General features: G+C 42.0%; 2 protein-coding genes across 3 annotated transcripts in view; one reads left to right on the forward strand and one right to left on the reverse strand.

Annotated features, from left to right (window-relative positions):
* Positions 1-12,645, forward strand: part of LOC118409383 (annexin A7-like) — a 16,566-nt gene extending 3,921 nt beyond the window's left edge. For both annotated transcript variants that reach the window (XM_035810374.1, XM_035810373.1), the window contains exons 2-11: positions 985-1,060; positions 1,397-1,491; positions 1,853-2,023; positions 2,225-2,258; positions 2,563-2,645; positions 10,248-10,322; positions 10,642-10,743; positions 11,134-11,209; positions 11,529-11,641; positions 12,078-12,645. In XM_035810374.1, the coding sequence (XP_035666267.1) occupies positions 1,048-1,060; positions 1,397-1,491; positions 1,853-2,023; positions 2,225-2,258; positions 2,563-2,645; positions 10,248-10,322; positions 10,642-10,743; positions 11,134-11,209; positions 11,529-11,641; positions 12,078-12,200 (885 nt within the window). In that variant the 5' untranslated portion in view covers positions 985-1,047 and the 3' untranslated portion in view covers positions 12,201-12,645. The remainder of the gene's footprint in view (positions 1-984; positions 1,061-1,396; positions 1,492-1,852; positions 2,024-2,224; positions 2,259-2,562; positions 2,646-10,247; positions 10,323-10,641; positions 10,744-11,133; positions 11,210-11,528; positions 11,642-12,077) is intronic.
* LOC118409384 lies at positions 6,972-9,240 on the reverse strand. The gene is made up of 2 exons (XM_035810375.1): positions 9,011-9,240; positions 6,972-8,743 (listed from the first exon to the last, which is right to left on the reverse strand). Exon 2 carries the CDS (start codon positions 8,741-8,743, stop codon positions 8,000-8,002), a length of 744 nt encoding a protein of 247 aa, XP_035666268.1. The 5' UTR covers positions 9,011-9,240; the 3' UTR covers positions 6,972-7,999.
* Positions 12,646-13,175: the final 530 nt, after the last annotated feature.

Genomic DNA, 13,175 nt, shown 5'->3' on the forward strand with positions numbered 1-13,175 from the left:
TGTGTCGTATGTAATGGCACTTTTCCAAAAGACTGCATATCAGTACAGTCTCGAGTGCTAGCAATATTCAAGATTGACTTTTATAATCATAAGGACGAACACATTTCTTTTATTATATCAACAGACTTGTAAACGCATATAGTATTTATCTATGAGCCGCAATATATTTTTCTCGCTGACTGGAGAGACTACTATGTTTGACAATTACCGGAGGGTCACTGGATGTGTCACGCGATTGGTGGGTGTGTCACAAAATGAGGGCATGTCTTAAGCCTTGACTACGTGAAGACATTCGGGCACTACACGCGTGGCTTTGTGTTGAATCTCGATTACTATATCAGTCACCCAATCAGAGGCGACCTGCTTCGTTGAAATGTGTAGAAAGATACGTGTATGTGGTACGTTTGCGAGGCAGACATTAGTTTTACGGAATAGATGGATGAATGAATCTAAATTTCTTATTCATAGGATAGATTCATATATTCATACAGACAGCAAAAATAACTCTCCAAGATAACTACGGTAAAGACTGAAACACCTGGTTATTTCTGAATGTGTGTTTACGTAGCTGTGAACAAAAGAAAAACATGGCGGTGCCAGCATGGTTGTCAGTCCAGTTCTATCTAAACAAAAGATCGACGCCACACATGCATACGTGTACCGTCAAACTGGTTTCAAAGTCTTCCATGTATAGATATTAGGTGTTTATCCTCTGTCTAAAGTTTTTTCTTATCTTAATATTGGCTAAGACTTTGGTTTTACATGTACACAACTGAATAGAAAACTTTTAATTTTCCCTGTATTTCTAAATACTGTAGGACAAAATGTCAAGTGTACTATACCAAGGTATCAAAGTAACAAGGTATTACATTGCTACTCAAAGTCAACGTCCTGCGATGTGTATTTGATATAAGTAATATCACAGTTAATTCTCGTCCTAGCCAATAGTAACACGTAAATCTATTGTACTTCTAATTAACCCAGGCCACCATCGAACCTGCTGACGATTTCGACCCGGAGAAGGATGCTGAAACACTACAGGAAGCTATGCAGGGTTGGGGTAAGTGAACTTTGCTTAAACTCATCGGTAGCTTTTGATGCGCTGTCAAGCTGTACAAATCGGTATATGATTATTAACATATGATACCACATAACAAAATTCACGTTTCCTCTCGGCTCACAAATTGGACGGATGTGCCTTAATCCCTAACGGCCTTTCCCATTGGTCCCCTGTTCTACCTCCCCCCCCCCCCATATCTCTAATTCGTCGTTGCTCACTCCTCGTTTACCCCAGTCCCGTGTCTGTCCAGTTTGTGAATAGACATGAAACTTAGTTCTATTCGGAGTTTACGAAGAAGAGAACCATTATACCTGTTCTTTCACCTGTTTTCAAAAGGTACCGAGGAGGGCCCAATCATAGAGGTTCTGGCCAATAGGAGCAACAGTCAGCGGGTGGAGTTAGCCAGCCAGTTCAAGACTATGTTTGGAGATGTAAGCACTCTTTTCTGGGTCTTCGTACTGTGAGGTTTTACTAGATAACAATAACTATTCTTGACACTACAACTTCCTATGTCCTTCACCAAATACAGTAGAAGCCGCTTAATTGCACGGCCTATTTGCCAGGGAAGTTCGTGCAATTATCCGGATGGTGCAATAATGCGAAGCTATCTAGCTAAACCGCACCAGCTTGGGACTTTGGGATTCTGTGCAGTTAACAGTAGTGTGCGTTAATCCGTTGTGCTATTAACTGGCTTCTACTGTACCTGAAACAAAATAAGGTGCAATGTGTGCGCTAAACGAGAGGTGGCGTTGTCCTTGACAGATAAATCTGTAACACTGTTCTGTCTTGCAGGACTTGCTTGAACGTCTGAAAGATGAGCTGAAGGGTGACTTCGAGGAGACGGTGTTGGCATTAATGACGCCCCCTGTCGAGTATCAGGCGCGCTGCCTGAAGGCCGCCATGGCAGGGGCGGGGACATGCGAGGATGTTCTGATCGAGATCATGTGTACCAAGAACAACACGGTAAAACAAGTGTTTGGTCATACTTCATGGTTGAAATCATACATTATATCGAGGGCTCAAATCGGCACGCTACCCGCTTCTCTTGACAATAACATTTGATGCATGAATTAAGGGCAGAAGTGAGAAAATAGTGAAGAACCTTGTCATTAACACAATAAAAACTTTTTAAAGACCATTTTTCTGTTTTTATGCTTCTGGCAGGAAATGGAGGAACTGAAAGCTGTCTACAGTGAATGTAATTATACCAATTTATTCTGTTCTATAGACAACTTATAGATATCTTTATCTTAATTTCCTGTTGGTTGAAGAGCTAGCCTACTCCCTAAACCCCAGCTCTCTGAATGCCGTGGCCTTAACCTAACGACTAGTTCACAAGACATGCATCCCTAAACCCGCCTCTCTAAAGTACCTTACCTATAGGTAGAGTGTTGATGTTTAAGAAAGATTAGTATTACCCAATAACATTTAAATGATCCTGTACATTAAAAGTGTATTCCTAAGTCTGTTGGGGTACTAAACCTTCCCTACTTGATTTGCAGTGTATGAGGGGGACAGCCTGGAGGATGACATTGAAAATGAGACCAGCGGTCACTTCAAGCGTCTGCTCGTGTCGCTCTGCAATGTAAGCCTCTTGTTACCTTCGCCAAGAAGGTTATGTTTTCAGTGACGTTTGTGTGTGTATGTATACATATATGTGTACATTTGTGGGTGGACAGCATGACTCGAGATGGCCTCGATGACATCTGGTATGTGCGTAAGTCTGGATCAAAGTTTTCAATCATTAGATTTTGGGCTTCCAGCGGCCTGCCACAGTACTGCATCGGAAGTTTCGGTTTTGATATCTCAGGCTCTGGACTTGCGTTGGCCATGATTTGTGAGTGATAGATAGCTCTTAACGCAGAGAGTAAGTAGCGAAGGTGAGGGTCCCTTGCTGGCTTTTAGTGAACTGAGGCAACCGGTTTTGTTTCAGATGCACATCAGATGCACAACGTAACACACTCCGTATTTCATGTAGTCAAATATTGTTTCATAAAGTGTACAAGGGAAACATCATTTTCGGTATCCTGTATAGTATACATGTATGAATGATTTTTTTTTGTCAGGAACATGCCGAAATCATCTTTGCAACAAATTTGTGGAAATTCTCATCGAGTACGAGCACTGTGCGAAAGGGTGTCATTTCCGGACGTTTCTATGTTTGTATACATCCGGATCTGGACCGTTTCTGGATATATCCGGACAATATCCGGACGAAATCTGACATGACTCCCCTGCGTTTTCGGAAAATTTCAGGAGTCCGGAACGGGACCATTTAATTCCTGCCTCATATCCGGATTTCCAGTAATGGAACGTTTTCGGACTCTTTGGAGACAAACCACGTTCCGAATATTTCGTATATATCCGGATAATTTCAGAAGTCCGGAACGGGACCAAATAATTACGTCTCATATCCGGATTTCCAGTAATGGAACGTGTTCGGACTCTTGGATACAAATCACGTTCCGAATATTTCGTATTAATCCGGATAATTTCAGGAGTCAAGAATGGGACCATATAATCATGTCGCATATCCGGATTTCAAGTAATGGAACGTTCTAGGACTCTTTGGAGACAAAACACGTTCCGAATATTTCATATTTTCTGAGCGCGTTCGGGGCTATTACGCCCCGGAAAGGTTGCATAAACTTAAGATATACTGAAACATCATAGGAACAATACAACACATTATTTCAGAATATCCAGTAACTTTACGATCATGCTAAATACCTAATATTTAACGTTTCCTGTCCGTTTTAACCCCGAAAATGCTAACTCGGTAAGGCTACATTTTGTGAAAGCTTTTCAAAGACTTTCCTGTATAAATCAGATGACACAACAAATACATTATGTGGAGGAACAGATCATGTTAACGTCAAAGGGCAAATCAATATGCATTTGTCTCTTAGTCTTACCAAGGAAGTTTTAGCTCACTACAACCTCATTGGTCTTCACAAAAAGTGAAGCTCGAATGAAGCCAAAGTTAAACAGTTCACTGTCAGATCCAATAATATCAAGCCCAAGTCAATAACATCATAACAAAACTGATCCGTTTAAATGTACAATATCAAATGTACAGTATCCGACACAAGTCTAACGTTATAAACCATACAATCAATATTCGTAGGATAAAAATGTCATTACGAAATCAGTACGACAGTCCATTTTCAAGTCCTCTATAAGTCCGTATCGTGTTGACTGTGGAATCATCGTCCGGGGCGCCCTCTTCTGCGTCTTTGTGGTAGTGGACGATCATTGGCGACGGAAGATGCTCTGGCAAGACCCCGCAATATCGACGGCACGTCTCGAGGACAGTCCGCTCCATTGCATAGTCCAGGCACCGTCCGTCTTCAGAGTAGAAACAGTTCTGGCAGGATACAACGGCACCAGGCACAGACTGTCGTAAGTGTTACCAGGAGGTAGGCCTCGGTCGTCGGCATGGCAGGACAGGCGATTGGGAAACAGAGGCTCAGCGGCTGGAATGGAAAAAAAACGGCTAGTAACTGCCTCGAACCCATGAACGGTACATGTAAAATTATTCAAACAACACGGCCATAAAAATCACAGCAGGACAAGACGGGGACAAAGGCAGGAATCTGGAGTCGGCTATCATCACAGGGCGCGGGCCACACAGATGGCACAGATAAGGACCCCCAGAGAACGAATGGAATTTTATATGCACACAATCACATTGGTCCTAGTGAGGAGATTACAGTTTCTCCTTGGTTCTATTTAAGATTTAGCCAGCCAAAACAACAGGACAGGAAAGTTTAGAAGCAGCCGTTACGGCACATACAGCACAAAATAATATGAGAATTTAACTAACTATGGAACGGGCAATTTGTAAACAAGCCGGGGATGACACGCGGGGGTTCCAGCTGAAAGAGAAGTGATCTATCATACAACAATCTTTACAAAGAGATCACACTACTAATTATTAAATACACAAAACACTAGGAAGGGTATAACAGACATTGCTGACAGACATATACGGAACTAAGAACGGTAACTGCTATGTATATACAATCTATGTACTAGAGAGCTACACTACTCACTTCTTGGTCCGGTAGCGGCAGCGGCAAGTGAGATTCAAATCTAGTTTCAAACCTAACTGCTGTCACCAGCTGGTCTACTTTTGGTCTAGTCAAGTCATGTGACATCCTAATATAGTCTTGTTACCTAAGGACTCCTCCAGATGGTTCCAAGCAAGTTAGTGTCATCCATCATGCCTGTTTCACGGAAACACATGGCATTGTGCATTATTTTTGTGAATAAGTGCATCATGTACTTTAACCAGTTTCAAAGTTGTACACAGCAGCAAACGCTGTGGCGCGGTGTAGGCTGTTATCTGCAACGACTGCCCCAGTAGGCGCACCGTTGACATGCCAACGTACTGGTCTGCTCGGCACTTTGCACAGCTTGCATAACCGCTTTACGAGTAAAGTTGCCTCGTGATATTGTCCGGATATGGGCCATTCCCACACAGCAACGCTGGTATTCAATATCATGAGTGACTTTTTGTCATGATATTGTCCGGATATGGACCTATCCCAAACTGCACCGCTGGTGTGGAGTGTTTTGACTGAACTTTTTCAAGATATTGTCCGGATATGGACCTATCCCAAACTGCACCGCTGGGGTGGAGTGTTTTGACTGAACTTTGTTCAAGATATTGTCCGGATATGGACCTATCCCAAACTGCACCGCTGGGGTGGAGTGTTTTGACTGAACTTTATTCATGATATTGTCCGGATATGGACCTATCCCAAACTGCACCGCTGGGGTGGAGTGTTTTGACTGAACTTTGTTCAAGATTTTGTCCGGATATGCAAAGAAACAATAATACTTGACTCATAATTGTTACCATCGCAAAGATTGCTTTCTGTGTCATTTGATTGTAAATGTCGATGTCAGTATATTTGCACATGTATATGGAAGCTTAAGCTTCAATTACCAGAAAATTAAAGAGTAAACATACATTGACATCGGGCATACTCGTTGTAGAATAAAAACACATATACAGAAGCAAAAACGTTAATGACGTGTATTTGACAAGATAGGAAACCTTTTTAAGGATACCCAACAAAACAATCTCAGATTCATGTATGACAAGAAAAGTAATTTGTTAACCATAAGTTGTCCGAAAACTGATCTCTGGAATGTTTCTGTTTTGGACATCTGTCGTAAATGGAACGAAATATGAATTCGGAAGGAGCGAAAATTTCGGCAAAAAAATGCAGTCTTATTTGTTCAGATGCGCAATAAAACAATCACCGATTCACAATTCACGTATAGAATACCTTTATCGGTAACGGTCAGAATATGCTAACTTCGAATCTGTCCTAAAACTAATCCATGGAATATCTGTCGCGGATATGTCTCGTAAATGGAAAGAAAAGAAAATAGTATGAATTCGAAAACATGAAACGTCCCTGACACGTATTCGGAAGAACGGGAAATTCTATCCGTCCGGGCATGTGCTGAAACATTTCATGACTCATGATATTCTGAGACATAATGAATTGAAAATGTCATCTGACAATGGCCCAGAAATAATGCACATCATGCTTCGTGCAAACTCCTAATTTGTCCGGGTATTCCTTATCGAAATATATGGACCTTGGATATGTAAAGAATGTAGAACATATAACGTATTCGGAGGCAAGAAACGTCAATGGCGCGTATCTTGAAAAGCAGGAAAGTCTTATTTGTCCGGATACATAACAAGACAATTCCTGACTCATGATATTTCCAGATATGGGAAATATTGAACATCGTGCCCGGACACAGTCCGAATATTTAGCATGTCCAAAAATATGTCAACTCCGACTTTGTCCGGAAATCACACCCTTTCGCACAGTGGAGTGGCATCAGATATCTTGACTATCACACGACACATTCAACTCGAGGGTGTTGTAATCAGTTTGGGTGTTTGTTTCTGTTTGATTATTTTAACCCGTTTGTATGCTTGTGTATCTTTGTCTTGATGTAAATTTGCAGTTATTTGGCTATTCATTCAAGGTTTTAAGCATAGGAATAGAACATAAAAGTTGGAAGATCAGACAAAGGGCAGATGGCGAATTTACCTATACCATATTTTGTATCAACATTTGGGTCAGTCCTTGGACCATCATTATTTTGTTTGTTGGCAGCCACATCGGTGATTACACCATAGTAATTACCATACCTCTACAAGGCCGTGTGAAACACCAGCCTCTACAAGGCCGTGTGAAACATCAGCCCCCCAAGCGCTAGCACTACAGGCATGAAGATAACTGTTCATGAATATTTGTAAATAAACTGTTCTGATGTGGGAAGAAAAAAAGTGACCACGATTCACCAACTACACATCCTTTTATTATTAAGCTTAGATTTATTTCCCTTACGTTCATATATATACCAAAGCAATGTTTCTGTGTATCACAGGAAAATATACAGCTCACTGACACCATTTCGCACCATTACTTTTGCTTGACTGTCAATATGATTATAAGCTTTGATTCATATTTATGTGATTGGAATAATCGTTATAACAAAACATGCAAGAAATCCTTTAGTACAGTTTCACCACCTCACACCTTCACCAAATGGTGAAGATTTTCAAGTGATGACAGTGATGTAGTTGCAAATACAAGTAATAAGATCCTTATTAGCAAACAAAATATAACTTGATCATCTTTTATACCCAAACAACACAAGCATAAAAGTTTAATCTTAGCATAATTGATATCTCTCGATAATTCTATCTTTCTCGGTGACAAATACAATATTTCTATCATGGAATGATGAGTTCTATCGTGGAATGTAGTGGACTATGACTTCGCATGGAAACACCATTGTATCATGACAACAATGAAACCATACTATGACACATTTTTACTGACAATGACTTCGAAATTTCTCCAGGAAATTATCTTAATCCATACATTGCCGAATCATCTAGACCTTCAAAGCCCGTTGATCAGTACCTTCATCTTGATTATTTTTAAGAGAGAAAGTGAGATAATAATTACATTTTTCAGGAACAAGCTTTATAAACACCAATAGCGCGTTTAAGGCGATCAGGACGCAGACAATTTTGCCGTTTATAGCTGATTGGTGATAGAGGGTAGAAGCCCACAGTTGGATTGGAACATGTGCCGCAACTGTCCACCGGAACTTGTGCAGGTAGACAAACTCTACGGAAACGGTGGACATCACGCAGATCGCGAAGAAAATTAGGTGCAGGCTCGAAACGAACTCCGTCTCGAACCCGAAGCGCTGCGCGAGTAGGGTGGTGGCGAGCGTCGCGGTCTGGACGTAGTTCAAGGTCAGGCTGAAGGCTGCGGCATTCTCTACAAGCAGGGCGTAACACACGCGATGTCTGATGGACATTGGAATCGCTCGTTCCTCTCGCATGTTGTGGACCAGGAACACTAACACATACAGCAAGACTTGATTAAGAACCTCCATGATGACCACATTCTGGCTGTTGAAGTGAAAGTGTTCTATCGGCCAATCTGTCAGACCGTTCAGACCCACAACTGCCAGAAGCAGACCAAATGCGCTGCCACTGTTGTTCCACAGACCTTTCTGTGTAGCCACCATCCAGTACAGCATAGAAAGAATCCTCCAGAGCACGCAGGTAGTGTTGAGGACACTATGAATGGTCAAAACCAATGCAAGGTCAAACTCAATAGTCATCTGTAGATGTGGGAAAGGAGAATAGTAGATTAATGCTCAAAGACAAAATGTTGTCATAATCAGACCAATTTACAACAGTAGGCCAAATATTCTACTCCTATAGGCAACAGAGAACAGTTTGTTTGCGACATCTAGCCGGCGAAGCGCCTCAAGCCGCAACACGCCCACATTGTACAAGCATATACAGGAGACAAACGCATCTACATGTACCAGCCTACTACACAACATGTAGCTAGCCACACAAGCAGGGTCTTATCTCAAACTAACCTTTCTCCGGGATTTGTCCGCTTCTCAGATTATATCTGACACCAGCGCGAAAGGATCACAAACATGTATACGTAGCTGCTGCTCAAAACAAACTCAGACCTACGCTTACGCAAAGGCCGAAATATTAGACTGGTTAGACAGGTACCGATGTCCTTTCGAGGGTCGTCACCGCGTCCCCTCATTTATGTCAAGGTCGATTCCTAGCCAAACAAAAACACACAAAAAAAACGGAAACGATGGCGGTACGTAGTCACTACGATTGTTATTAATTCATTGCTATTGGGTTGTTATTGTTGTTGGGTGGGTCGACTATTCTCCCTTCTCAGCCAGGGGCTGAATTGTGAGGAGTTTTCAATAGGTGTGTCTAAATTGCAAGGGTCTGGAGCGAGGTGCCATTCGGCGCCACTCAGATGACCTCAATACGACAGTAATTTCCCGAGGTGCGGCCGTATGGGACTGTAGGTTTTAAACCACTCACACCGAGAAGGACCCCTACTCTTTCGATAAATGTGGTGGGATCTTTAACGCGCTCGAGGTGTGGCTCTCCTTTTAACGTCCTATCCAAGGGACGGCCCAAACCGAAGCTAGGTACTCATTTACACATGAGTGAAGTGAGGAAATTAGTGTAAAGTACGATGATTATGTTTTATTCCATTGGTCGACATGATGAGAGCATTCGTCACAAAATCGTGAAAAATCAAATTATACTGTGACGGAAAAGGTTGCCTTTGTCGAAGGTCGGTTCTGGCATAGGCCCGCTGGACATCGTAGGGTAAAGGATTTCTCCAAGGACAGAAGCGTTATTCCAGTCGATTACATCAATCATTCCATCTATTACTGTTGCCTTGTGGCCTTGGAGGGGTGTGAAGGAGACAGTCAACATAAAGTGGTGATAATTGGACAATCTCATTTTAGCGTCGTACAGCTTTGGACACACCATACCTCTAGACTCATTACTGCAATACGTAACGCTACATGGGACACATCAAACATACACCACGTGTAACGATGCTGAACTTACCTTTGGGCTTAGCTTTACACATGGTTTGATAATACACGACTGTTCGCTACTGGACGATCGGGCACTGCATGTGACAAAAAGGAAAGACATCGATGAATTTGACAGAATCAGCATAAAATCACAATAATAAAGAAACAAAAAACACAGAAAAATCGAGATATTTCACGGATGTTTTAGGAGGTTTTTCTCTCTTTCTTTTCCCGTATGTATGTGAAGGCTCAACGAGAGGAGGGAGAAGAGGACGACGTGGATGAAGATCTGGCAGAAGAGGATGCCAGGGAAATATACGAGGTACAAATCAAATGATGAACAGTGTAGCAAACTTCTCGCCCCTTTCCACTAGAGGCTGTGACTGATGAGCGACCAAATATTCGGCAGGTCGCTCAGCGAACTTCATAGACAAAGAAATATTTCCGTATTTGTGCTACTTTTTAAATAACTTTTTCCTATCGTGCATCATATTTCAATAATAAAATCAAGGATAAAATTTTGATCGCTTTTCGGTCACTCAGCGGTCGCCGTCTAGTGGTTAGAGGCCGTACGTTTTCTCTCGTTTACCAGGCTTTGTTTCAGACAGTACTTTCCTGATCTATGCGTTTTCCCGTCTTAGGCAGGGGAAGGCCAGCGTGGGACTGACGAGTCCAAGTTCAACTCCGTGCTGGCCCTGAGGAGCTTCGCCCACCTGCGCAAGGTGTTTGACAAGTACAATGACGTAGGTACCAACCGTTAGGTCGTTTTCCACGTTTTTTTTAAGTGTCCACGTGCTGCTAAACTTATGGAATATCAAAACCTGTCTCATATACATGTAGATGATATACTCCTACCTATTTCTTGCGTACTTCCAAGCACTTGATGTCATAATGTCAATGTTACAATCAGCCAAGGCTTCTTTCATCGTACCAATCATACACAGCATAATGTGCACACACAAAAGCGCTGAATGGGCGAATTGAAAGTAATATCTTTTGGTACGGTTGACCCGCAAAACATACCTATTACGGTTAAGAAAGTTTCGTTGATAGTTGGATAATATGGGAATCATAAGGTACCGGAGAGATGTCTTCAAAATCTTTGTTACTGACCTTCATTTCTTTTTACTTAGCTGGCTGGACAGTCCATTGATAATATGATAGACGAAGAGTGTGAGGGGTCCGTGGAGGATGGATACCTGGCTATAGGTAAGTCGCTGCATGTATAACCGTGCTCATATATATGAATAGTTCGTATTCCGAATACACATTTGATGCGTGATACGTTGTGGGTAAGATATCAAAGTGACACATTAACAAAGCACGTCTAGACATGTACTCAGCATGGTCTACACAAGTCATGGGTTTTGACCTTTGACATCGCGCAGGAGCAGTTAGAACCATGTACCAGATTATCCAAACTTACAATCACGTAGGATAATGCATGATTTTTGTAAAAACAATACTGCTGATGAATCTTCCATTGGGCTATATTGTAATAATACCGGTATATTTCTTTCCGTCCCAGTGAGCTGTGTGAGGAACCTTCCAGGATTTTTTGCTAAGCGGATCAACGACGCTTGTAAGGGAATGGGCACCGACGACACCACCCTTATCCGCTGTATAGTGTCGCGCTCAGAGGTCAGTCACTACATCATGACATCGACGTTAGTTTTGCTGAAATCATCTGTACGTGTACTGCTGCTACTACTAGTACTTCCACTTCATCTTTCGGTAACGTTAGAGAAGCAATGGCCCTGGAACCTACACCGGCCATCTTCCCCCAAACATGTCTTAAATAGTTTTGAGTCCACTACTTGTGATGACGCCCATCTTCATTTGTATTGGTATCTGCATAATCTTTCTCTCTCCACACACACATCTACAAATAAGCACTTTCACCCTCCTCTCTGTTGATCTTTCTTTCCATGGACAAAGTAGCTACCCTACAACTTTTACATTTTGCCAGACAGCCTTGGCAATGGTGTTTATCACATTAGCTTGCACCGTTGGAGCCAGGTCTCCAGTGCTGATGCATCCAATTCATGTGAACCTTTCTTTCTTCCCCTCCTGCTAGATTGACCTGGTGCAGGTGAAGGAGGTGTTTGAGTCCCGGTACGGCCGCACCATGGCCGAGGCCGTGGCTGATGAGTGCGGTGGAGACTACAAGAACATGCTGCTCGCTATCGTCAAGGATTAGGTCAATCTGCTGATGTCCGGGATTGATCCTCAAAACACTTTCTCAGGCAGTGGTCAGTCTTTGGGGTTATTCCGATGGCTATGCTGATGGCTATCTTTCTTCTAGCTTTGTTGCTTTTACGAGTGATTCAGGGTTTAAGGAACAAATCGAGACACGAATCAAATATCAACGATTAGTACTACAGTTGCATCTGCATGGAATGTGTTCTGTCTCTTGTTGATCTAACGGAAAGAAAAGTTTCAATTCTTTCCTGTGAGTACATCAATGACGTTGCTAACAAAATGATATCATACCATCTAAAAGTTTGGTATATGATGATGGGCATACATGTACTTATGCATGGCATGGATGTTTAGATATGTCAGTATATCTACAACGTATCTGATAGGTGAATTATGTGGAGCAGTTGGCTGAGACATGAAAAATAAAATATGCCTGTACGGTCTTTGGCTTTATTTCTGACGTCATACACCTGTATTGTAGATCAAAGAAGATTATGCGCAGCAACTCAAGACAATGCCTTCATCTACATACTATAATCATAATATGAAACATACACAACGTTATATCAGGTAGCCGTCTACTCATCAATTGATGGGAGAAACGGTTCAATTTATAAACTGCGCATGCGCAGCGTGATTGTTACTGAATGATATTCACAGCGAGATACATTGTGGGCAATATGTCAAGGTTAAAGGTCCCTCAAACAAAACACATCTGGACATGGTATCAATAATTGTACAGGCAAAAACTGATTTGAAGTTACGAGCCTTCGCCTTTGACACGTTACTCACTAAACATGCGCCGTTAATATAACTGTGGAGTGGTTTCATCGTGAAAACACCATTGGTCTTGCCATGACTTTACCATGACTATTCCTTGAGACCTTTAGAAGCACATTCATATCAAGGTAATGAAGGTATCGTCAGTCCATGCGATCTCCAAGAGAATTGCAGACACAAACAGCTCGATAAA

This window comes from Branchiostoma floridae, chromosome 2 (genome assembly GCF_000003815.2).
Source record: "Branchiostoma floridae strain S238N-H82 chromosome 2, Bfl_VNyyK, whole genome shotgun sequence".
NCBI lineage: Eukaryota > Metazoa > Chordata > Leptocardii > Amphioxiformes > Branchiostomatidae > Branchiostoma > Branchiostoma floridae.

What these genes read in the sequence shown, in the direction of transcription:
- LOC118409384 (XM_035810375.1), bottom strand. Translation starts at nt 8,743, where the DNA reads ATGACTATTGAGTTTGACCTTGCATTGGTTTTGACCATTCATAGTGTC.